General features: G+C 38.7%; 1 protein-coding gene across 4 annotated transcripts in view; it reads left to right on the top strand.

The window, feature by feature from the left end:
• Positions 1-24,821, top strand: part of LOC136755374 (ras-specific guanine nucleotide-releasing factor 2) — a 76,205-nt gene that overhangs the window by 9,970 nt on the left and 41,414 nt on the right. For all 4 annotated transcript variants that reach the window (XM_066711911.1, XM_066711909.1, XM_066711912.1 and 1 more), the window contains exons 2-3: positions 15,537-15,643; positions 21,177-21,324. In XM_066711911.1, coding sequence (XP_066568008.1) covers positions 15,537-15,643; positions 21,177-21,324 — 255 coding nt within the window. The remainder of the gene's footprint in view (positions 1-15,536; positions 15,644-21,176; positions 21,325-24,821) is intronic.

Here is a 24,821-nt window from a genome sequence, read left to right as displayed (position 1 = left end):
TTTCTTAGGAATTGACTAGAGGCATCAAAGTACAATCAAGGTTGCTCCTGGGGGTGATGGTATTGGTGTCAAAATTGGCAACTCTTAAACCTGAAATTTCAAAGCCATAGTTTAATTACAGACCCAGTAAGTTGACTATCTCTTCTGATAAATGAAACTGGGTGCTCCTTGTACTCCACAAGCAACACCCACATTTTAGAGACATTTCCTTAAAAGTATCCTTTGAGAGGATACTGAGCTGAACTGAGCTGAAGCAAGTTTATTTTACCTGACGTACCTGTATTGGTTTGAATGTAGGAGTCTATATCACCTACATTTGTCTTGCTTTTCATTTGTAATGTACTTGTGCTACCAAAATGTATTTATTCTGTGTTGGTTACCCTGTGAAGGTTGTTAGCCACTGTTGTACACACACAACACATTTACCGATATTACACAGGAAATGAATGACATATATACACCGATCAGCCATAAAATTATGACCACCTGCCTAATATTGTGTAAGTCCCCCTTTTGCCTTTAGTCCTGTAAGTTGCGAGGTGGTGCCTCCATGGATCGGACTTGTATGCCCAGCACATCCCACAGATGCTCGATTGGATTGAGATCTGGGGAATTTGGAGGCCAAGTCAACACCTTGAACTCGTGATTCATCAGACCAGGCCACCTTCTTCCATTGCTCCGTGGTCCAGTTCTGATGCTCACGTGCCCATTGTAGGCGCTTTCGGCAGTGGACAGGGGTCAGCATGGGCACCCTGACTGGTCTGCGGCTACGCAGCCCCATACGCAACAAACTGCGATGACCTGTGTGTTCTGACACCTTTCTATCAGAACCAGCATTCACTTTTTCAGCAATTTGAGCTACAGTAGCTCGTCTGTTGGATCAGACCACACGGGCCAGCTTTCGCTCCCCACGTGCATCAGTGAGCCTTGGCCGCCCATGACCCTGTCGCCGGTTCACCGCTTTTCCTTCCTTGGACCACTTTTGATAGGTACTGACCACTGCAGACCGGGGACACCCCACAAGAGCTGCAATTGTGGAGATGCTCTGACCCAGTCGTCTAGCCGTCACAATTTGTCCCTTGTCAAAGTCGCTCAGATCCTTACACTTGCCCATTTTTCCTGCTTCTAACACATCAATTTTGAGGACAAAATGTTCACTTGCTGCCTAATATATCCCACCCACTGACAGGTGCCATGATAACGAGATTATCAGTGTTATTCACTTCACCTGTCAGTGGTCATAATGTTATGGCTGATCGGTGTATCATCAACATGTGGACACTGTTGGGAAATAAAAACTCACTGAGGGCTCATGCAAACAAGCATTTTTATGGTAAACCTGTGACATCATTGTATTGTATTCTACAGTTTAAAGACACCCTTTGTGCGATGGTTGTGACGCACAATCCGTGCCCGAACATGGGTACACACACCGCACGGGTCAGATTAGACCTTTAAGAACCAAAAGCATCAGAAAGCATCAAAGGACGGCGAAAAACAAAACAAAACAGGACACTCACACGCATTGAATAGGGTCTGAAGTGCTTTTATTTTTTTGGACTAGATCAATTAAACGTGCTGCGTGATAAAACAGAAGTATTCTCATCCATTTAATTACATCCTTTGTACTGGGGACTTTTGTGTACTGGTTAATGGGGAAGGTAACTGTTTTCATTGCTACCTGATGGAAGTGGAACACTCTGAAATGCTGATGCGTGTCTTTGATGCACTTCCAAACTGAAAAGGTACAACAGACCCATTGTGCACATGCTTCCTGCTGGGTTTCTAGTTTCCCGTCATCAGATAAGCCACTTCATTTCCAGAAACCCGTATTGATTTAGGATTTTACATCGGTTCTAGATTAACAGGTGTGGAAAGATGCATACAGAATTATCGTTTGATGGAAGCTAATCTCTACTCTGCTCGAAAAGGCTTGCAATATAGCTTCAAAATTGACTGGGACTGGAAAAGTTCACATTCAGGGTGTTTGAAGCTGTTCATTTTCATCATAAAATATGAATTGAAGATTGAAATACGTAGGCTCTTGAGTGTTTCCTGCTTCTACAGTCCATTCACTGTTTTATGTGGGAGTCCAACCCTGAACAGAATGACTTATCTCGTCTGGTTAAAACTGTGATACAGTCAAGGGCCCACAAATAAATTCCACCAAGTCTCCATTTCTTATTCTTATATTATTCACATTGTTTGTTTCTCTTTTCTTTTGCCGCATATCATGATTTGAATAATACAGTGAGGGAAAAAAGTATTTGATCCCCTGCTGATTTTGTACGTTTGCCCACTGACAAAGAAATGATCAGTCTATAATTTTAATGGTAGGTGTATTTTAACAGTGAGAGACAGAATAACAACAACAAAATCCAGAAAAACGCATTTCAAAAAAGTTATAAATTGATTTGCATGTTAATGAGGGAAATAAGTATTTGATCCCCTATCAATCAGCAAGATTTCTGGCTCCCAGGTGTCTTTAATACAGGTAACGAGCTGAGATTAGGAGCACTTTCTTAAAGGGAGTGCTCCTAATCTCAGCTCGTTACCTGTATAAAAGACACCTGTCCACAGAAGCAATCAATCAATCAGATTCCAAACTCTCCACCATGGCCAAGACCAAAGAGCTGTCCAAGGATGTCAGGGACAAGATTGTAGACCTACACAAGGCTGGAATGGGCTACAAGACCATCGCCAAGCAGCTTGGTGAGAAGGTGACAACAGTTGGTGCGATTATTCGCAAATGGAAGAAACACAAAATAACTGTCAGTCTCTCTCGGTCTGGGGCTCCATGCAAGATCTCACCTCGTGGAGTTTCAATGATCATGAGAACGGTGAGGAATCAGCCCAGAACTACACGGGAGGATCTTGTTAATGATCTCAAGGCAGCTGGGACCATAGTCCCCAAGAAAACAATTGGTAACGCACTACGCCGTGAAGGACTGAAATCCTGCAGCGCCCGCAAGGTCCCCCTGCTCAAGAAAGCACATGTACAGGCCCGTCTGAAGTTTGCCAATGAACATCTGAATGATTCAGAGGAGAACTGGGTGAAAGTGTTGTGGTGAGACGAGACCAAAATCGAGCTCTTTGGCATCAACTCAACTCGCCGTGTTTGGAGGAGGAGGAATGACCCCAAGAATACCATCCCCACCGTCAAACATGGAGGTGGAAACATTATGCTTTGGGGGTGTTTTTCTACTAAGAGGACAGGACAACTGCACCGCATCAAAGGGACGATGGACGGGGCCATGTACCGTCAAATCTTGGGTGAGAACCTCCTTCCCTCAGCCAGGGCATTGAAAATGGGTCGTGGATGGGTATTCCAGCATGACAATGACCCAAAACACACAGCCAAGGCAACAAAGGAGTGGCTCAAGAAGAAGCACATTAAGGTCCTAGAGTGGCCTAGCCAGTCTCCAGATCTTAATCCATAGAAAATCTGTGGAGGGAGCTGAAGGTTTGAGTTGCCAAACGTCAGCCTCGAAACCTTAATGACTTGGAGAGGATCTGCAAAGAGGAGTGGGACAAAATCCCTCCTGAGATGTGTGCAAACCTGGTGGCCAACTACAAGAAACGTCTGACCTCTGTGATTGCCAACAAGGGTTTTGCCACCAAGTACTAAGTCGAAGGGGTCAAATACTTATTTCCCTCATTAACATGCAAATCAATGTATAACTTTTTTGAAATGCGTTTTTCTGGATTGTTTTGTTGTTGTTCTGTCTCTCACTGTTAAAATACACCTACCATTAAAATTATAGACTGATCATTTCTTTGTCAGTGGGCAAACGTACAAAATCAGCAGGGCATCAAATACTTTTTTCCCCTCACTGTATGTACGTTGCTGATGTCCTTTGCCTTGGCCGACTGATATTTCCAGATTTCACGAGTAGGGTCCCTACTGCAGCAGTGAATACAATTGTTGTACACTGAAGCAGCCATTTTTATCCCTCAAACCCAAATAAAGATGTACAGAGCCTTATGCTGCTGAGCAGGAAGAACAGGCAGGAAAAGCCTTGAATCTTATCCCTAACCCAATGCACCATCTGTGTAGCTCAAAGCAGACACACTGTGGTGTGGTCCCAGCAAAAATTTGGAGGAATGCTGCTTCGTGGTTGGTCCACAGACACCCACCACTAAATCTTCCTTATCACGTGTGTTGAATTAGATAGTTTCTACCAAGTATCTGAGAAAAAAAAACTGTCAGACAAAAGAAACATATTGTATCACCGTCTGCTGGAGAAATTCAGCATAGAGGCAGCAAGCAAAAGTCTGCCCTGTGTCCCGGGGGCGTGGGCCGGACACTACAGACAGTAGAGGACTTTGTAAATAGTTGTACTGTGGACTTCAATGTATGGGCTTGCTGTCCTGTGTACTCATCCCCCTCTGTGTCTACCTCAGTTAAAGTGTGCCTGCTTTTTTCCTGCTTGGGCAATGCCTGAATGAATGAGTCCAATAATGTTAGGCATTCTGGCAGAGAGAGTCGGTCCAGACGATGGTTGTAGGGTTCTGACAGCTCATGGCCACTGAACCACATAGAGGAGTAATTCAAATCCGAATTTCTCAATGAGCATGTGATCCAAAGGCTCAGCTTCCTCGCGGGTAAATTAATTTAATTGCAATATCTTACTGTAGATCAAAAATAAAATAAAACTCTGATTCAGGTCTCCAGTTAATGGATGATTAAAAATCCCACGATCATTGTGCAGTGTGTATGCTTGCTGGAAATGATTATTTGATTATTGCCTGATTGGCTTGAAGAATGTGATGTGAATGTGCTCCACTAGGCTCCTTCAATGTGGAGGTTCACTTCACGAAAGCACTGCCCGGGGGACAGTTCATCTGTAGGCGAAAAACTAAAAAGAACAATGCAGCTGCAGACAGGATAACAGTTAATTAGGGGGATTAGCAATAGTACTTCCAATACTGATTTCTTGTATTGTTTAATGACAAGTCAGTTGCAGGCTGGGAGCCAAACTTTAGTGCAAACAGACAGAACCTATTGTATTGTCTTGCAAACGGCACGCAGGTCCTTTCGTTGCTGTTAATCACATGCTGGATACCAGTCAAGAGCCATGCCAGAGTGAGGTAGAGAGCTCGGCAAAGGAGCTGCATTTCATGTGGTTTGGAACCGTACAAAATCATAAAGGAATGTATGTAATGAAGTCTGTCTGCGTTTGCTTCTTGGCTGCTTTTGAATGTAAAGAAAGCGCTGTTAGAACAGATTGTGTTGCTGCATCCAAAGAGCTGTTATTCTTTGCTTTTTCTCTGAAAATCAAACACAAGATTGAACTAATTCACAGTCTTGTTACTACTGAGTGTAGTTTTGTCTGTTCGATGGATTGAAGTGCCAGTTGTGAGAGAAAAAATTACGGTATTCCCGATTCTCAAAGAGGGATCTTAAGATCGCTTCTTTTGTGTATTTCAGGAAATACATATGAGAAATTGTGTGTAATACGAGATCAGCATGAGTTAAAATTATACTCCGCACAAAATACGTAAAAATAATACACATAGAGCTATAATTATAAAAGATTGCATGCACTTTTATGAATTATCTTTATCTAGAGAGTGTTATATGTCCATAAATGATAAGGTTTCTTTAAGGATTGCAGTACAATACTACAAAATATACTGTTTAAATGCAGTTATAATCCACAAGCTGTTTTTACAGCTTTTAAAAATGAATGAAAGAAAGAAAAATAAACAAACAAAAACACTGAGATTAAACACAAAGAACAGCACATCGTTTTTTGTTTTACTTCTGACTGTATACAAATGTCTAACTCTATGTACACAACATTGACAGGGAAGATACTGTATGCTGCTGCCTTGGGAGTAAGGCTAGCAAATCAGTTCCTGTTTTGTGTACTATTTTTAGTGTGTGAAATATCACAGGTGTTATACATTACAGAAAAACAATAAATGTTATTTGCATGCATGTGCAAGGGGTGTTGCATTTCAGTTCAGCATTATAATTATTCCCCAGAACTATGCTGTGGTGTTTGCTTTGTTTTGACTGAGCGTTGCCGTTTTGCACACTGTCTCCCTGTTTGGCGTGAACTGCACTCAGCACCAGAAAGCTAATCACTGCTCGCGTTTGTCCAATTCACATCCGTGTCGTCAGAAAAAAGAATCCCTGACACAGTCGTGAGGAGACGATTAGTGGTGTGAACCAAGGACTGAAATACATACATGGAGATGCTGTGCAAGATTTGAAAACATGACTATCATGAGCAAGTGTCTTCTTTGCACTTATGAAATGTAGGTGGAAAATAACATTGAATTTGTGCATTCTTCTTTTTCTAGTCTTTTAAAATACACAGAAATTCGCTTATAAATATGTGTATATTTGCTTGTCTCTTTCTGTCAGCATATGTATTACATTTGACCTAAATGAAAAAGTTTGTAGCTGTAATGTCATAGTCAACTGGCCTCTAAATCTCCCAATCTAGCTGGAGTTAAAATTCAGTCTAATAATCTCTCTCCTTCAAAACGGGGTACATGCGGACTTCAAAATAAAAAGCTCCACTTTTGAAACATTGAAAGCATTTACGTTGAAAAACATAATATCTACAATCTAGTTTAATCCTGTGCATCGGGGGAAACAGTGCATGTGTTTTGATCTTTAAAACAGTTGTAGCTGTGACCTACTTTTGTTGTTTTAATAGTTCTGTTCTGAGCCTGATAATATGCAATAATATTATTATATATTATTTTTTACAATGCATGTGGATATAATAAACAAGGATTAGCTCACAACCAGGAGACAAATGTCTTGTTTTGCTGTGGAAAAACAGGGGTCGTTTATGGAAATGAAATCTCAGATCGGTTTTATATGGTCGTTCTGAGATTGTGTGTGTGAGCAATGCAGTGCACTAGATGGGGATCTTAACAGCTGAAGAAGTGTTTGTGTCTCACAATCATTCATTATGGGTGCCATGATTATGCTTTCACCAAACGATGTGGATGAATGGACTGGTGTCAGCTGTATGGCTGTGTTTATGTCTTAGTCATTTAGGCATAAAAAGCATAATATGGAGGAACCAGTTTCACTTCTGCCCTTGTTCTGCATCGCTTTATATGAAACCATAAAGCACCTCCTGATATCCTAGTATCCTAGTATTTTTTATTTTGTTTTTTAATTGCTGCTTTCTGTCTGCTCTTTATAAAACCCAAAACAAACACACACAAAGGGATGAAAAAAATGTTTATGTTTTCATGCTTTAACCAGTGGAATTTGCAATGAATCCAAAAGCATCTCGTGCGATACGTCCACTGTTCCCTGGTCTGCATTAAATGACCTCTGACTGAGAGGCCTGTTCCAGTTACCAGAAACAAAGCCAAGAGAAATAAACACTACCCACTATGTGTCATTTATATATTTAACATATGACATTTCAAAAACTCTGGGTATATATTTAAAAAAAAATCCTACATCTTTTGGAAAGACAGGTTATTACTGTGACACAAAGTAAAAATGTAGTTTCTTTTGTGTGGTGCAAAGAGTCTAAATGATTTTTTAAAAAGCAAGTCTGATTTCTGCTGCACTGACACAGATGTTCTAAAGAACAACCTATGAGTTACAGACACATCTTTACAGTTTGGGAGCTGGTAATTATGCCATTAGTTAAAAGCAGGGCAATATACCTTTCAAGGAAAGGAACAAGCCCCTTGAGCTGAGCCTTTATTAAGAATCAGTTAAACGTTTCTCTTTTGTTGGCTTTCATATATTAAAACTGAAATTAAAAACTTGCTAAAAGCACAATTTTAATATTCCTTACTTATTCACTTGTGACATACATATTAACTTTATTCACAATCCAGGCAGTTTAAAAAAAGTATGTCAAAGTTTGAATTCAATTTTTATTTCACTTTCATGTTGTGCTTGAGGCAGGTCGAAAATGCAGCCTCGACTGCAATGGAGAGGAAAGGGGTGGAAATATATACACTCATCAAAAAACACAATGGTGCAACATGAATTCTGCTGTAACTGAATATTATCATGTGTTTTAATCTTCTTATTAACTTGTAGGTTTCAGTTCTTTGCAGAGGATGTGTGAGATTGTGATTTGCGGAGAAAAGCAAAAGTCTCTGGAGTTTTTCCAGTAGTCAGAAAAAATATGCTCAGGATTTAGGAACCAAAGCACAACCTGTACCCACACTGCAGTGATATTAAATGCCTTTCAATACAAAAGACAGATCATCCTGAACATCGAGCTATAAGTCTAGTACCTCATTGTGATCCAAACACAATGCTTCAGAGCACACAATAAATGATGTTCTCTTGCTGTTTGTATCATCATTTGTAGGTGCAAACATTTCAATAGGACTTTAACTTGACTACTTGTTTTGTTTCCAAATGTGTTGGTGGCAAAGCTAGGTGGAAGTGAGATGTGTCAGGGTGGCACAACCTGCATTCAAACCTGGAATGTCCCATCCTACATTTCTGTTGCAGACTTTGTTGTACAATACTTTGTTAGCATAATTGAAAATTACATGACTTGTCTGTATATAATAAATGCATGGTTACATCTCCTAAGTGGTATGAAATGAATTGAAGCATTGTGCCTGGAAAAGACAGGAGGGTGTGTGAACCTTTGCCCTTGACTATGGAAGTCAGAACTATTTAACAAAGTCATTTCCATAATCAGCTATTACAGGAGGTTGGTAACTCAACAGTAAAAAAAAATCTTCTAATTGAACTGCTATTAACCTTTATAATAGCATCTGCGTCTGTTTAATCTGCAGATCAAACAATGTCTTGAGATTCTTTGTACATTTTCTATTTAGCTGACGGTGGGATTTATTACATATACTCTATATATATATTTACATAAACACAATATATATATATATATATATAGATCAGTGTATTTCCATCAGGAGCTTAATGTGTTCAACAGATGTGTTTAAGTTTCCAGACTAAAAATGTAAGGACTACAAATTACAAATCCTTCATGTCCGGCCCAGATCTCGTGAATCTGTTCCTTTTTGAGTTTTTTTATAGGTTAAAGAATGATAAGAAGTAATTTCACAGGCTACAGCAAAGTACTCAAAGAGAGTACATTTAATTAAATAGGAAAATAGATTTAGATTAGTGAATTATTATTATTAAAATTCAAAATATTATTATTATATTTGTTTGTATTTTTTTCGTTTGAATTGGAATAAGGTACTATAAACATTAAAGGAAACATTTTAGTAAATGTTTTTTGTTAGGTTTTTCTTTAAATGTCTTCTGCTCTGAGATAGGAATAAGAAATAATTTAAATACAGACACAGTGCTTAATAGTACATTTTGGGGACCGCTGTGGCTGATTGAATCTCCTTTGTCTATGTTAAATATTGATAATGTTTCTATTCTGGGAAATGCAGTGATTCATTTGGAAACATTTGACCTTGGAATGTCCTTGAGATGGATGTGATATTTTCAACAAGGAGCAAAGTCATGCAGTTTAAGAGCTGCCTGTTCATTCTTCAAAAACTTGACTATGTATTCAGTTTGATTTTTCTTTATAGATAGTGTATTTTATATGATTACAAATAGAAGGATTGCACTGAGGGTTCATTAAAAGCAACTTCATTAGCCTAGAGGCTTAGAAAGTGAGTATTTAAATATCAGACTTTATTTGCTTTCCTTTCCCCACAGACCTGTGAAAATGCTGTAAACTATTCTACCTTCTCTTTGAGACGTACCTTGTAGGAGTGCAGCTTTAAACAACACATTCAGCTCCTTTGCTTGTTCATTTACAATAATGCCATTGACAATTTTTTTCCATGGCAACTGCATTCAGCTCTCAAGACCGGATTGTTATATATATTGACAGTTTTGTACATACTCGCTCAAACAAGATCTCGGTGTTTATGTGAACATGTAGAAAAACAGCTTGTGATGTTTAACTTTATTGCCTCAGGCTTTGCGATCGGCTAAAAGTGAGTATGTAAATAAATAACATTCTTGGGCGACAAAACACACTTTTGCATAGCACATGTATTTGATTTTGACTTTTATGTCATGGCACCAGGATGATGTGTTAATACATATTGAATCTTCTTAATAAACTCACACAGTATATGACAATGCACATACGGTATGGTAGCGCTATCTGTGTTTCTCAGTTTCTCTCTCTTCAAGCCAATTTTGCTTTTATGGGACAATGTCCGTCTCCCACAATCCAGGTGTGTTTATACAGTCTTTTGGGCTGTGTCTTGTGGAATGAGAGAGGTGAGGTAGTGTGCCTTCCTTTTCAGCAGATGTCTCGTATCACATCCTCCCATATGTGAAGGATCTTTATCTTCCCTTTCCACCATGGCTATAATCGACCGTCTGTAATTGAAACAATTATTTGCCTAATTGGACAGATTAAACCTTGCCGTGGACAATTTCAAGATATGCAAATTACAGTAATTATACAGTATAAATGAAGTCGCAGACCCCACTGTGTTTAGACATGAGAACGTATTTTAAGTTGTCCAGTAGAATTAAATAATTATTCCAATTAGGCAATTAACAGAGTTGATAATCAGAAGATCCTGGGGCTTTTCAGGAGGATTTAGGGATACTTTTCACAGCTCTTTATCAAGGTTTGTCTTTATTCCCTCCTCCGAGGTCATGAAAAGTCAGGGGTCATTTAAGTTCATTGGTTCTGTGATGCCCTGTCAAAGAATGTGCTTTCCTTTTATTTCTGGATTCAGTTGTTCTGGATCTCTCTTAAATTAACATATTGTAATCTGTTTTATTGCTGTCTAAGCAATAGGATGACAAATTGAGTTTGCTGTTGTAAACATCAGTCAGTGTCAGGATAATAGGTATTAAAACATGAATCATATTTAAGTCATTCTTATGGCTTTGTGCCGCTCAATAATGCTCAAGGGAGTACAGTGGTTGATGATGTTTATATACATCTTACATGAGTCTTAAACTTGTATGGGTCTAATGAGATGGGTGGAAGAAAATTAGAAAAGGAAAAAGAAAAATCAGATATTTTGGGAGATATAATAACAATATTTCTGGAGGACTATTGAATATAATAATAATTTTAAAAAACTGGTAATGCCTATATCCTGTGTCAAAAATTACCCGACAGAAGAAACCCACTGGCTCGGACTGAGTCAATCTTCTGTCAATACGTGGTCTATCTAATCTGTAATTTTGACTGACTTTATTTCAGGCATGGCTGCACAATTTTATGTCAGTTAGGTAGACTTGTCCAGCTGATGAATTCCCTACATTGCAGATACTGTGATTAAAATGCTGATCCACGGTCCTGTAGACAAATCTGTTTTTGGTCAAAACAAATAAATTGAATAAAAATGCTACCCATCAATCAGTCTTTATATGCAGCATAATAAAAATCAAGAAATGTTTTTCTGCTTGATCAGCCCAAGAACATTAGCAGTTGGAGTTAATCGAGCTAAAGACTTGTGGGTACTTGATCAGAGTCACTTCGAAGGAGTAATGGCCTGTTTAGCTAGAATATATTTTTATTTCTCATCTTTGTCATAGCCTAGAGTTCCTCTGAAGTCAGAATTTAGCTGTTTGTGGACAAATTTGAAGAATTGTATGTGAGGGAAGAGGGGGCCCCAAAATACATAATTTTCCCAATCCAAATATTTTGTGAACTTACTGACCGGAACAGTGGAGGCGCTGAGGGCCAACTCTGTGTGGCGCCTCATTCAATATTACTATTCTTTAGCCAGCAAACAACCTACACAGATGTGCTTCGAAAGCCTTCTGAAATGACCAGTATTGATTGGTAGCAACATATTCTGTTTCAGTAAATTCTCTGGGTTAAATTTGTGTGTTTTCTGTATAATTATCCTTAAGTATTCTGTGAAATCCACACAGATGAACCAGTAGTGAATACTGTTTTAAAATATGCATTGAAATACTACAGCCAAACAAAATCCAAATAGCCAAAGAATGAGTCCAAATGTCATGTCCTCCATTGAAAAAGCATGCTTAAAGTACAACTAAATGTCAGACTCTGTGCTCTGCTCAATCTTTAATTATTTGCATTGCTGTTCAAATTTAATTCTGTATTTTTATTACATGGATTTACCTTTCCTACACTCTTCACTCACACATCAGAATCTGTCAAAATTAATATCAGCAGATCCGTAGATTTGCAGTTTAACTGAATAATAAGTGCAAACTTGTGTAATTTAATAAATACATTGCCTGGCCAGTCTGTTTACTCTGCACATGTTTTATAATTATAGCATAATGTATCTCTAGTTTGAAAAATTGTAAAAAGTAAATATGCCATAAATTATATGCACAATAGAATCTGCACAAATCTCTTTTTTTAATGAATAGCTACTAAATCTACAGAAATACAGCAATTACATAGTCTCATTTAATATAGAATAGTATGAAATTGTATAAAACAGACACATCAAAAGGCCAAAGCATGTGTAGTACTGTCAAGATCTTAGAGAGTGCTAATAAAGCACACGGTTATAAGTCATATATATGTGTTTGATTTCCAAGAAGTCCATTTTTTGGATGAAAGCCACAAAAGCGATGTGTTATAATAATATATTTTGACATTTAAAAATCTGTCTGGAGATTGAGTTACCGTCTGTGTGTTAATGAACTGAACATCATTTTCCTGTCATCCACCTTAACATTGCCAGGTTACTTCTTTAGCACAGTTGCCAATATTTAATTAAAAAAAAATAGCCACTATGATGGTGTCCTTCCTTTTTCATATGGGGAAAGCAATCAAACATGCACGCACGCACGCACGCACGCATACAAACACGCATACAAACACATATAACCCAGTATTCTTCATGCTTTTGGAATTTCCATTGAGTAACAGGAAACAGCCTCCACTGCACATAAATACCAGGTTTGTATTTTGTAATTTTGTGGGTAGGTAAATATTGAGATTCTTTTCAATTCATACAATATATTCACCCACCCATACATACACACATACACACAAATACAGTAAAATAAGGACGCTGCGCTGAGGATCACGTTGCCATGGAGATCAGATTTGTTAGTGAAGTGACACACTTTAAAAATACACGCACTGCACTTGTTAAGAAATGTTATGCAAGAGATGTTTTTTTTTTTTTTTGGGGGGGGCTCTTTGGTGAACTTGGCAGGAAGGCTTCATGAAATAGATAGTTCTTGAGCCTGAAACACAACATTTATTTATTTGTTTGTTTGTTTGTTTGTTTGTTTGTTTGTTTAAGAAAGAGAAACAGACTACTTCTCTATGTATGGTTGTAACTCTCAATTTGTCCTGACATATCTGATCGATTTTACCCTGCAGTAATCTTTTTTTTTTGTCTTCTGCCTCAGTAATCGTTCATGACGCCTGTGACAGAACCTTGCACAGGGGCATAGACGGTCGTGCCTGAGCCCTTCTGATTACTAGGAATAGCACTTCTCCCAGTTAGACGGTGTTCCCATCATTTTTAAAACATCAATTTAAAGTGCCCAGAAATTCAGCAACTCCGAGAGAGTCAGATGAGCAGAGGAAATCCAGAAGAGACCAGATTGAAGAGTAGGAGAGAGAGATGATTGAAAACAGGCATATCCATTATAGATTGCTCTTTACTCAAGACTCACTCACATGTGTAGTGACCAAACAGTTCACTGGGAGACAATGGAAGGAGGTTTATGAAGTTCTGAGCTTAATACAGCTATCTCTCAGGCCAGGTTACTGCAGGATTGCTGATTCAGAAGGCACATGTTTGTCTCTAGGCACAGGACTGTGGCTTCTACAATTCTGTAGAGGAGTCCTTAGTCAGAGAGAGACTGCATTCAGTAAAGCTCAATTAGCAGCACAGATCCATTCTTAAATTCTCCACCATTTAAACAGCATGTTGGGGAATCACTGCCAGAAGGATTGTCATACAATGAAAAGGTGTTAAAAAAAAAAAAAAAAAAAAAAAAAACTGACATTACAGCAGCTGAGATTGATGTGTCTTGCGGCCACGTACAGAGTCAGGGAATGGAGTGAAGATGATGTGACAGTCAATGTGTCAACACTGTCTATTCCACCTGGTGCAATTTTGATCGGTGTGACAAAGAAGGCAGATTCAAACCTTAAAGTGATGGCTTGATAATAGGGTTATTGGACTGCATATTGGAATGATTTAAAGGCACGATGCAAGACAATATTGTCCCAGTGGCATATATCAAGCAAAAGGAACATGCGTAATTAATGTTTAAAAATATATGCTTTGCAAAATGTTGCCTTTGTTACAAAATTTGATCTTTATGTGTTTATTCAGTGATCTCTAGTCAATTCATTTTATTTCTAGAGTATCAATGAGTCTCAGAAACAGATGGAGCCATTTACAAGCATGATATACAGACATATATAATGAAAACAATTGCCTGTGCATCAGTTGAAAACAAGTTGAAATGAATACACTTAGGATTCAGCAACAAATCAGAAATTATTTTCGATGTTTCTGTTTGGCATCAGTTTTTATTCTATTCTGCAAACCGGTATTCCCACGGGGGGTCCTTTGCTTTTAATCAGAGCATTAATTGAGTTGACAAGTTCATGATAAAAAGCCAGTTGCAGGACCATTTTCTGCAGGAATTCAGAAAGCTGTTTTACTCTAGATGGAGAACTAGGTGGGAGTAGAAACTATGTTTTCACCTTGAGCTGCAAAACCAAATACATCTTCCAGAAGTTGTGTGTCTGTGTGTGTAATACTGATTCCAATACAGAGAATAAAGACAACAGAAATAATGGTTTGTATAAAAACATTTCCTGGCACTCATCCTGCATTTCCTCTCAAAGACTATCTGAATAAATGGAAGCTGGTCAATTTACATATTCAAGGTGTAGTTCATTGCTGTGAAAGTCCCATGCAACACAATAGCATATTGTTAGACAGTTATATGTACTGAAATTGTAGCTCAAGGCTTAAACCTGTTTCCTTCCTCATGTTGGAGACTCACTTAATAAGACGTGTACAGTACACAGTAAAAGGACAACACTGATTAAAGGTGGAAATACTTTATTTTGTGATCTAGATTGTGGCTTTACCTCCGAATGTAACTGAGAATGTCTACTCAGGTAAAGACATTTCTTGTGTAAGAAATTAGATATAGTGTGGTTCCTCGTTGGATTCCTGAATGCAAAACACCCACAAGTCCATTCAGGCATTGAAAGAGTGGAGTCCAATTTGTGTACATTTATTGAATAACTTTACGTCTTATTCTATCAAAAGAAAAACGTATCGAAGCACTACTAGCATTACTGCTTCTATAGATTGTATTTATGGTTGCAGCTATGATGTAACATACAACATTAGACATTTGTATTTTCCTGGAAAAGGGCGAACTTTGAACAGTATAGACTTTATATGAATATACTTTGAAAAGTATGAAAGTTTACAGAAGGTTGATATTCATGATGCAGGCTTGTTCTAGTGTTTAGATTGTGAGAAACTTAATGTGCAGCTAAGGAGGGACGTGTGTCTGTCAATGTGTGTTGCATGCACTGCGTCTCCCTTTCTTGAGCTCTAACTGAAGCCCTCCTCTCTTCCAGCACTATTTCACCATTGTCTTCGGTCACGATGGACAGAAGCCCCTGGAGTTGCGCACGGAGGAGGAGGTGGATTGCGATGAGTGGGTGGAAGCAATCCAGCAGGCAAGGTATGCTGGGAGTACAGAGGGGGCGAGGGCGTCTAGCCAGCTCTGTCAAACCCACAGACCGCTTAGCACTCTGCCCAAGCATTTATCTTCCCTGGCTTAAGCGCCCACAGAGTATTCATCTTCTTTGACATGCGTTGGATTCACCCAACTGTTCTGAACGAAGAAACTGCAATCCATAAGCCATGCCAGCTGCTTTATAACCAGTTATAACCATGTTATAAACCCAACTGCAAAACTGAAACATTTTTATTCCGTCTTTCTTTTCAGTTTCTTATTTAATTGGTATTCAACTCTTCTTTATTTTTTTCTTCTGTTTGCTTTTGCCTGCCCTTTCTAGCTTTACAAAGTTTAAATCAGAATTTCATATATATTCATATATTTTACACATTTACAAATACTGTTGGGTGAGTTAAAATTATGTACTGTTGAAATTCCAAAGAGTCAAGCAAATATATTGGTTGTATCTCAGGTACAGTGAGTGGCAGTTTGTTATTCAGACATCCAGCATGCACTTTGCAAAGTCTTGCCCTTGTTGGCTGAAGACTGATTTGCTTTGGAGAGAAGCGTGTGAAATCAGGCGCATACACACGTGCTGTGTAAATTCACAGTAGTCTCGGCGAATCTTATACTTAAAAGGTCCATTGCACTTGACAGAACCGTTTTCCTTTCTGTATATGCCTCATTGTGCTTGTGCACAGTGAAGACAGCTTATTAGATAACTGTACTTTTAATATATAGTGTCTGTTTTATATTCTAAAGCAGGGAAACTGTAAAAAGGCTGTTTTATGTCTAGAAAGCGGTGACACTACAGCCGTAATTATCAAAAATTAAGAAATTCACGCAAAAGACTGCAGGCATGAGTTTGGTATGCATGAGAGAAGTTTGGCTTTGTTGTAAATTGTAAGTCATCTGTGAGTACAGAGCAGGTCAGATGAACTAGCCGTACAGTAATTTAATTACAAAGACAAACCCAATTCTTTTCGAGGCGAACACAGAGGAAAAGGTCCAATAAAATATTTTGGGGGAATTTTATGAAATGGTAGAAATTTGAAGCAAAGTCAATAGTTCTTTTAAAATCTCTTTTAGCTGTTCATGTACTCTCTCCACACTTCTCATCCTTACAGTGAGGGAAAAAAGTATTTGATCCCCTGCTGATTTTGTACGTTTGCCCACTGACAAAGAAATGATCAGTCTATAATTTTAATGGTAGGTGTATTTTAACAGTGAGAGACAGAATCACAACAAAAGAATCCAGAAAAACGCATTTCAAAAAAGTTACAAATTGATTTGCATGTTAAAGAGGGAAATAAGTATTTCATCCCCTATCAATCAGCAAGATTTCTGTCTCCCAGGTGTCTTTTATACAGGTAACGAGCTGAGATTAGGAGCACTCTCTTAAAGGGAGTGCTCCTAATCTCAGCTCGTTACCTGTATAAAAGACACCTGTCCACAGAAGCAATCAATCATTCAGATTCCAAACTCTCCACCATGGCCAAGACCAAAGAGCTGTCCAAGGATGTCAGGGACAAGATTGTAGACCTACACAAGGCTGGAATGGGCTACAAGACCTACAAGATTATTCGCAAATGGAAGAAACACAAAATAACTGTCAGTCTCCCTCGGTCTGGGGCTCCATGCAAGATCTCACCTCGTGGAGTTTCAATGATCATGAGAACGGTGAGGAATCAGCCCAGAACTACACGGGAGGATCTTGTTAATGATCTCAAGGCAGCTGGGACCATAGTCACCAAGAAAACAATTGGTAACACACTACGCCGTGAAGGACTGAAATCCTGCAGCGCCCGCAAGGTCCCCCTGCTCAAGAAAGCACATGTACAGGCCCGTCTGAAGTTTGCCTATGAACATCTGAATGATTCAGAGGAGAACTGGGTGAAAGTGTTGTGGTCAGATGAGACCAAAATCAAGCTCTTTGGCATCAACTCAACTCGCCGTGTTTGGAGGAGGAGGAATGACCCCAAGAACACCATCCCCACCGTCAAACATGGAGGTGGAAACATTATGCTTTGGAGGTGTTTTTCTACTAAGGGGACAGGACAACTGCACCGCATCAAAGGGACGATGGACAGGGCCATGTACCGTCAAATCTTGGGTGAGAACCTCCTTCCCTTAGCCAGGGCATAGAAAATGGGTCGTGGATGGGTATTCCAGCATGGCAATGACCCAAAACATACAGCCAAGACAATAAAGGAGTGGCTCAAGAAGAAGCACATTAAGGTCCTGGAGTGGCCTAGCCAGTCTCCAGACCTTAATCCCATAGAAAATCTGTGGAGGGAGCTGAAGGTTCGAGTTGTCAAACGTCAGCCTTGAAACCTTAATGACTTGGAGAGGATCTGCAAAGAGGAGTGGGACAAAATCCCTCCTGAGATGTGTGCAAACCTGGTGGCCAACTAGTTGACGTTTGACCTCTGTGATTGCCAACAAGGGTTTTGCCACCAAGTACTAAGTCGAAGGGGTCAAATACTTATTTCCTTCATTAACATGCAAATCAATGTATAACTTTTTTGAAATGCATTTTTCTGGATTGTTTTGTTGTTATTCTGTCTCTCACTGTTAAAATACACCTACCATTAAAATTGTAGACTGATCATTTCTTTGTCATTGGGCAAATGTACAAAATCAGCAGGGGATCAAATACTTTTTTCCCTCACTGTATGTAATTTGTTTTATGTAAGTGAGTTGATATCAAGAACAAATGGAAATAAACACACACATCTCTTCTTTTGATCTAATTTAATAAGCAACTGAATGAATATGATTAATATTGGAACATCATTTTACATCCACATTTTAAGGCTTGTTATTTAAATATAAAGATCAGTGTTTCGTAACGGTTACACTTGCATTTTCCCTTTTGTAAACCCTTTCACTGAAACCACTATTTGTTTCTCAAGAGCTCTTCTAGACAGGTGTTTTTATTGTGGGCTACATTCTTTGAAAACAGCTGTTATCAGGTATCTCCCATTATAGATGAAAATCCCTTTTAAGAGAGAACCCGCCCCCCAGAAGAATCAATATGTTATGAAATATTGGCGTGAATACAATCCAGTTCTTTCTCTGTCTGGGGGATAGATGAGTGACAGTCCAATTACACCCTAGTGTTTATCGTCTTTTTTCCCACAATGCTCTTCAGACCCTCACCCCACAGATTAGATTGTCCAGGGAGAACCTCACATTGATCTGAGATTAACCAAATCCTCAACTCCCCAGCCTGGCATTTCAGATCAGTTTCAGATTGATTGTCTAATAACATGTCAGTAGATGTCTATCAAAGTATTTAACTGATGGAAAGATGTATAGATTAACCAAAATAATCCACAGTAACAAAGGAAATTCAAAAAACAAAGGGATCAAATCAGAGCAATCATGTGCTCAACAGGGAACAGACTTGTAATTCCAAACACATAGGAAGACATTAAAGACAGCAGAGTGGTGGGGGTTCCTGGAGGTCCGCAGGGTCATCTATGTTTTGGTTTGGATTTGGTGGCATCATTTATTTGGAAAATAGGTCCAGTTGAGCATTGTTTCCCAGACCAGGCAGGTGGGGACACTGATCAGTACAATCTAAATACAACCTAAATTGCCTTGAATTCCTCCTATGGTATCTGCCTGATTTACTCCAGCAACCATCCATGAATAAATAAGTAAATCAAAGAATACATGAAAAATATGCTTAAGATACATAGAGTGATTAAATATTCCTCCACACGGAAGCAAGGAGTCCCTGTTAAAAGTCTCTCTGTGTCAGGCAGTGACAACTGGCTCCAGCTTCCTGTCAGCTGAGAAGAAAAAGGAAGTCATTTTCGAGGCACTTGCTGTCTTTACTGTGGCATTCACCTGGCAGTGTGTCGGTGTAATATAAGGCTTCAGCAGGTACTTGTTCTCTGAATCAAAGCTGAGCAGAGAGAGAGAACTTTCCTAAGCCGACATTGACAGATAAGAATTTATGTTGAGTTTTAAGTACTGCCAACTCAAGCTTTTATGTCAGATTCCCCTTTGCTGCCTGACAGTTGAGAGATCCCGGGCTGACTGAGATACAGACTGGACCCCGCAGAACTGGGCTGTGACACTAGTGCTAATGTGAAACTTGTATTAGGATCTGCAGTAGCTGATATGGTTGAGCTTTCCAGAATGGGGGTAAATGGAGGTCCCAAACCAAAGAGCATTAAAGGACATTCAACTTCACATCATAAAGTTAATTTGGGTAACAAGGTCTCCTCCTCATATTTCCTTGCTGCACAGAGATCTTAGAATCAACTTGAAAGCAGGCAGTCCTCCACAAATGTGTTAATTTGTTTTATTTTCTTTTTTAATTCCTGGAGGTAGTGGGGGGGCAGAGAGCACAGCATAAAAACACAACCTGCACCCTCCAGTTTAACATAGAAAACATATATATGGACTTAGTACACAATATTACACAACAATCTATGAATAAGTCTCCCTTCCACGAGCTTTGGACTGAATCCTGGAGACATTTATCAAAATGAAATGAGAGGTGAAATTCAATAAAAAGACTGAACTGTAAGCTTTTCTCAGCATCTGTACAATCAAAAATGTAATCACTCTTTCTTTATCAAAACTATTATTTTGCAAGCAGTAGTTTGTTGCTTTGTGGTTTAATGTTCTAATCTTGCTTTTTCTATTCTCCCCATATAATTAAAAATAAATAAAAGATTCAATATTATATCAGGCTAGGTTCATGTCTCAGTAGATACATGTTTTTTATTGGTCTGGGTTAGTCATTTCAGTAAATACAAAATATTTATGTATCATTTATGTGTCACTCATTGCTTTTTGACATGTATCATTTAAAGTACACTTCTCGCATTTCAGCCTTTGTTACAGGGCTGTTTTGGTAGATGTGACTGTAATCTGAGGGCACAGGCTGCCATTATTCATATTTTATCACAGAGATTTGATCGTGTATTATAGAGATTTTGAGGTAAACAAATTGAACAGTTGAAATGTAATTTGTTCTAATGAAAAAACACCAGCAACAAAAAACAGTGAAATATTTGTCAAAACAATAAGCCAGTAAAAGACCAACAATGTGTTTGTGGCACACTTTTTTAACTGCTTGTGATCTCACAGTGCTGAAGAAGCACTCTGGTTTGAGTTTTAGGTTTCTGAGTGATATTTGGCAAGAGGTTCACACGATGGCATACTGTCAGTTTGGGGGCTGTAACTGATTATATTATGGAGATCACCTCATTGTTTAGACTGCAATGTTTCATTCCAAAATTACAATTCCAACTTCTTCTTGCTGACCAGCTGCTACATGCTGTAAGAGTCCTGTGGAAAAGCAAAAGCAAGGAAAGAGAACATTGTGAAAGAGGGGGGACTTTAATTGATACACTTGTAGTTCCCAGTTGCAAATCCTAGGTCTGGAGCCAAGGATTCTGGGCCTTGTAGTGTGAGAGTGCCATCCCAAATCAGTAAACATTCTGTAGAAAAAGCCTTTCGGATGTTACTGTTGCATTTCTCTCACATGGTACCAAATGCTCTTATTTTGCAGTTATTCTGACATCATAATTGAACGTGAGGTGCTGATGCAGAAGTACATCCACCTGGTGCAGATTGTAGAGACAGAGAAGGTGGCAGCCAACCAGCTGAGACACCAACTCGAGGACCAGGACACTGAGATTGAGAGGCTGAAAGCGGAGGTATGCCATGACGGTCACAAAGTTTCTCCTTTTTATTGGGGGTGGGTGGGCGATATTCTCCGTTTATTTCAGTGTACTCCTGTCCAAGCTAAGCATTTAACATTCCGGCAACATGGGAAGAAAGTGAACATAGAAGAATATGACGCCGTAGCAACACATATTTGCCAACTCCAGGGGATGTTGACGCAGCACTGGGAAATAATGTTAGAAAAGTATATAACAACATACAAAAAAAAAAAGAAACACACTGGGAATAATAAGTTGAGTTAAAGGTAGACAAAAACATACTATATACATGCATGCAAATAATTGTACTTGATATGTGTTTAACTGCCAGAGATTTGAAAACATGCAGACAATGATACTGAGCAACCAGCAAAGAACACTAATGGCTTTGTGTACAACATGTTTTTACCAAACACAACAATACCACAACCTCACACAATAGAAAAGTGTTAGCTGGCGTTACAGAGATGATACATCCTCACAACTTGTCAACACTCACACTTTATCCTCAACTGTCAGGGCTTCTGTCAGTGAAAGTAGATCTTTGCTGTTGTTTTGCTATCACTCTTCGTAAAGCTTGAAAGATCCACAGGGATCACGTCTTGTCAAATGATCAACCTTACCTTCATAAGTCAGATCCCATAGAAAGATTAGTGCCCATTCATTTGTTTTTATGTGATGACAGGTTAGTGTAGCACAGTTTCGGCTTCATATATAAGAGGTATAGGGAGAAATGGACAGGGCGATGTCATAGATTAATAGGCATTAGCAGCTTTAACAGAAGCTTTTGTCCAACGTGACGAAAGAGAGATTTACAGCTGCTACCACAAAGTTACTTCCAATAAGGTTTCCAAGAAGGATAGAGCACACGGAAAGTTCACAGATTTTCTCAGAGTAACACACAGTGAGTAAATCAGAAACAGAGCCTGGGCTTTAATCGGGAAACATCGCGTAATATGCATTTCAGCTTAAGAACCGGAATCAAAATTAAAATCTTTTCTGGCTTTTATATTGGAATCAGTTTAGTAGTGATCAATAATATTACTGTGCACAGGGCGATGTAAACCCCACAATTCAATATTGTTCCCTCTGTACAGGTAACTATAACTAAAATCACATTACCCCTGTGTGTAACTTTTTGCATTCATGATTTATTGGTCAATTACTGACCAAGCGCTCAACGGCAGTTCGGGCGCACAGTGTGTACCCACTGGCAGCGGGCGCACAGACAGATATTGACACTGCTGATTCCTTTTTATGATCTCCTGGTGAGATGGTGTTTGGGAAGATATTCTTAATCATTTTGTTCAGCTTTGAAAGCAATTAGCTAAAGCCAGATGAGACTTAAGCACACACGAAATTAAGGTTTCTCAAAGCCCTTCTAAGTCTTTTAAACTGTTTGTTTAGAACATATTAAACAATTAATCAAATCCGATATAATGTGCAAATGTCACCAGTTTCGAATAAATAAATTAATAAAATAATAAAAAAATATATATAAAAATGTGTTTAATAAATGATACATTATTTTAATTTGGAAATATACTGTCGGGAAGAAATTATCAATACAGTTTATAAGATGAATCTGCAACTGAATTCACAACCACCATTTGGCACTCAGATCACTATAGACGGTTAAGGCTCTGCACACCAAGCACAACATATGTCATATCCTCCTGGAGACGCTTTGTGAAACGTTCAGCTGCCTGTAGTTAATTTGGCTTCAGGCCATTACGTAACGCAGATATGATGGGTGAGCAATAACTTATTAAACAATCTAAAGACACAGCGGTCTGAAAAAGTTTCTTGGTATCAATATATCTAAAGCACTGTGCTTTTGTAACCAAGAACTGTACAGAAAACAGTTTAAATAGTGCTAATGTACAAAGTGGTTCAATGAATGATTCGATCAATAAAGCTCGTCTGGTCCAAACGGGGTGAATAGGATGACACATTAGTTCAATTAAAAAGGCCCCAGTCTGATGTTGAGAGTGGACAATTTATTCGGCTCATCTCCAGTCCAGCTAAAATCAGGGATATTGTTGTACACAGGTTTAATTAGATCCATTTAACTGGACTCTTGAATTACAGAAAATGACACCTGATGCCCACCTCTGTCTTTGAGAACAACAAGGGAATCGAGGCAGAGTGAATATCTCGGCTGTGGTGCAAGTGTAAAGAAAAGCACAGTGAAACAAGCAAGTGCTATAGCTGCTGTGAAGGACATTATCTGAGCAATGAGGCAGAATAATAATGTCAGATTAGGCAAAGTTTGAAACGTTGTTATCAGGGAATGGGGGAGTTTTAGTTATTTATGTGTATCACTGCTGCTAGACTGGATTCTTTTTAATTCTAGTGATTTTTTTTTTTTTTTTTTTTGCATGTCTCAAATAAATTAGTTCTGTGCATTAATATATGCATGAGTTTGCTAACCTGACCATGCTATCAATTAACAACAGGGTTGTGAAAAACAACAAGCTATAAATCACCACATGCTGCATCACCTGTTCAAATTACAAAGCTGTAGCCTTTGCTTTTGACACTTCACATCCTGACAAGTATTCAAAACATTAAGTTATCAGGGTAACGCAATCCGTTTCAAGATGTCAGATCACATTGGCACAGGAGCCGTGCCTGGGAGGCTGCTGTCTGACCGATGTCACTTAAGTTAGTTTTTTTTAATGATTTTGTGTGTGCAAAACAGACAAAGGTTTCATCATTTTCTTCTACTCATTGATTCCACTGGTATTAAAGTATTGATCCATGTACTGTATCACACCACTAGTGAGCTGTCTCTGTCAATGTGGTTTCATATTTCTGGGGTCTATATAGTTTTTTTTAATTATACAGCACCATATTTTTTTACTTAGAATTAACAACTTAGCCTTTTAATGAAATGTCTACAAATGCCATTCCGTGCAGGACCTTGTTTCCTGTGTCTATTTTACTTCAAATTGTGACATTGGAGATGCAGAGTTGCTGTTTTCCACCTCTCATTGACTTGACATGTGGTATATAAAAATGGTTTCTTTTAAGTGTTTAAAGATCATGGCTTATCAAGAAAAGGCCCAACCTGTTCCTGAAACCAAATAAACATGGATTTGGAGTTTATTGTTTTACTTTAGAAAGTTGAAAACTGTAAAAAAGGTGGCTACCAATTATTTGCAAAAGTGGCTCTTCATGTGCTGATGTTTTTAGATACAAGTTCCCTGAATATCCCGTGCTAGTTCCAAACTGGAGTACAGTCAACCAATAATTTTACTTACATAATGAATCTGAAGTCTGATCTATGTGCACATGTCTGAGTGAGAGAGAGTTTCACAGCAGGCAGGGAATTGTTAATCAGGAGGAAGTAAGATTTGTTATCTTCGGTGCAAGTGTCATGTCTGACAATGCCCTAATGATCATGTTAAATTGTCATCGATTTTAATCTTCGCCTGGCACAATTTATATCCTCTCACTATGAATACCTCCATCTCGGAGAGTTCCTC

The sequence above is a fragment of the Amia ocellicauda genome, chromosome 8 (genome assembly GCF_036373705.1).
Source record: "Amia ocellicauda isolate fAmiCal2 chromosome 8, fAmiCal2.hap1, whole genome shotgun sequence".
NCBI lineage: Eukaryota > Metazoa > Chordata > Actinopteri > Amiiformes > Amiidae > Amia > Amia ocellicauda.
The sequence above is the reverse complement of the archived record's forward strand: the minus strand, read 5'-3'. Positions and strand labels throughout refer to the sequence as shown.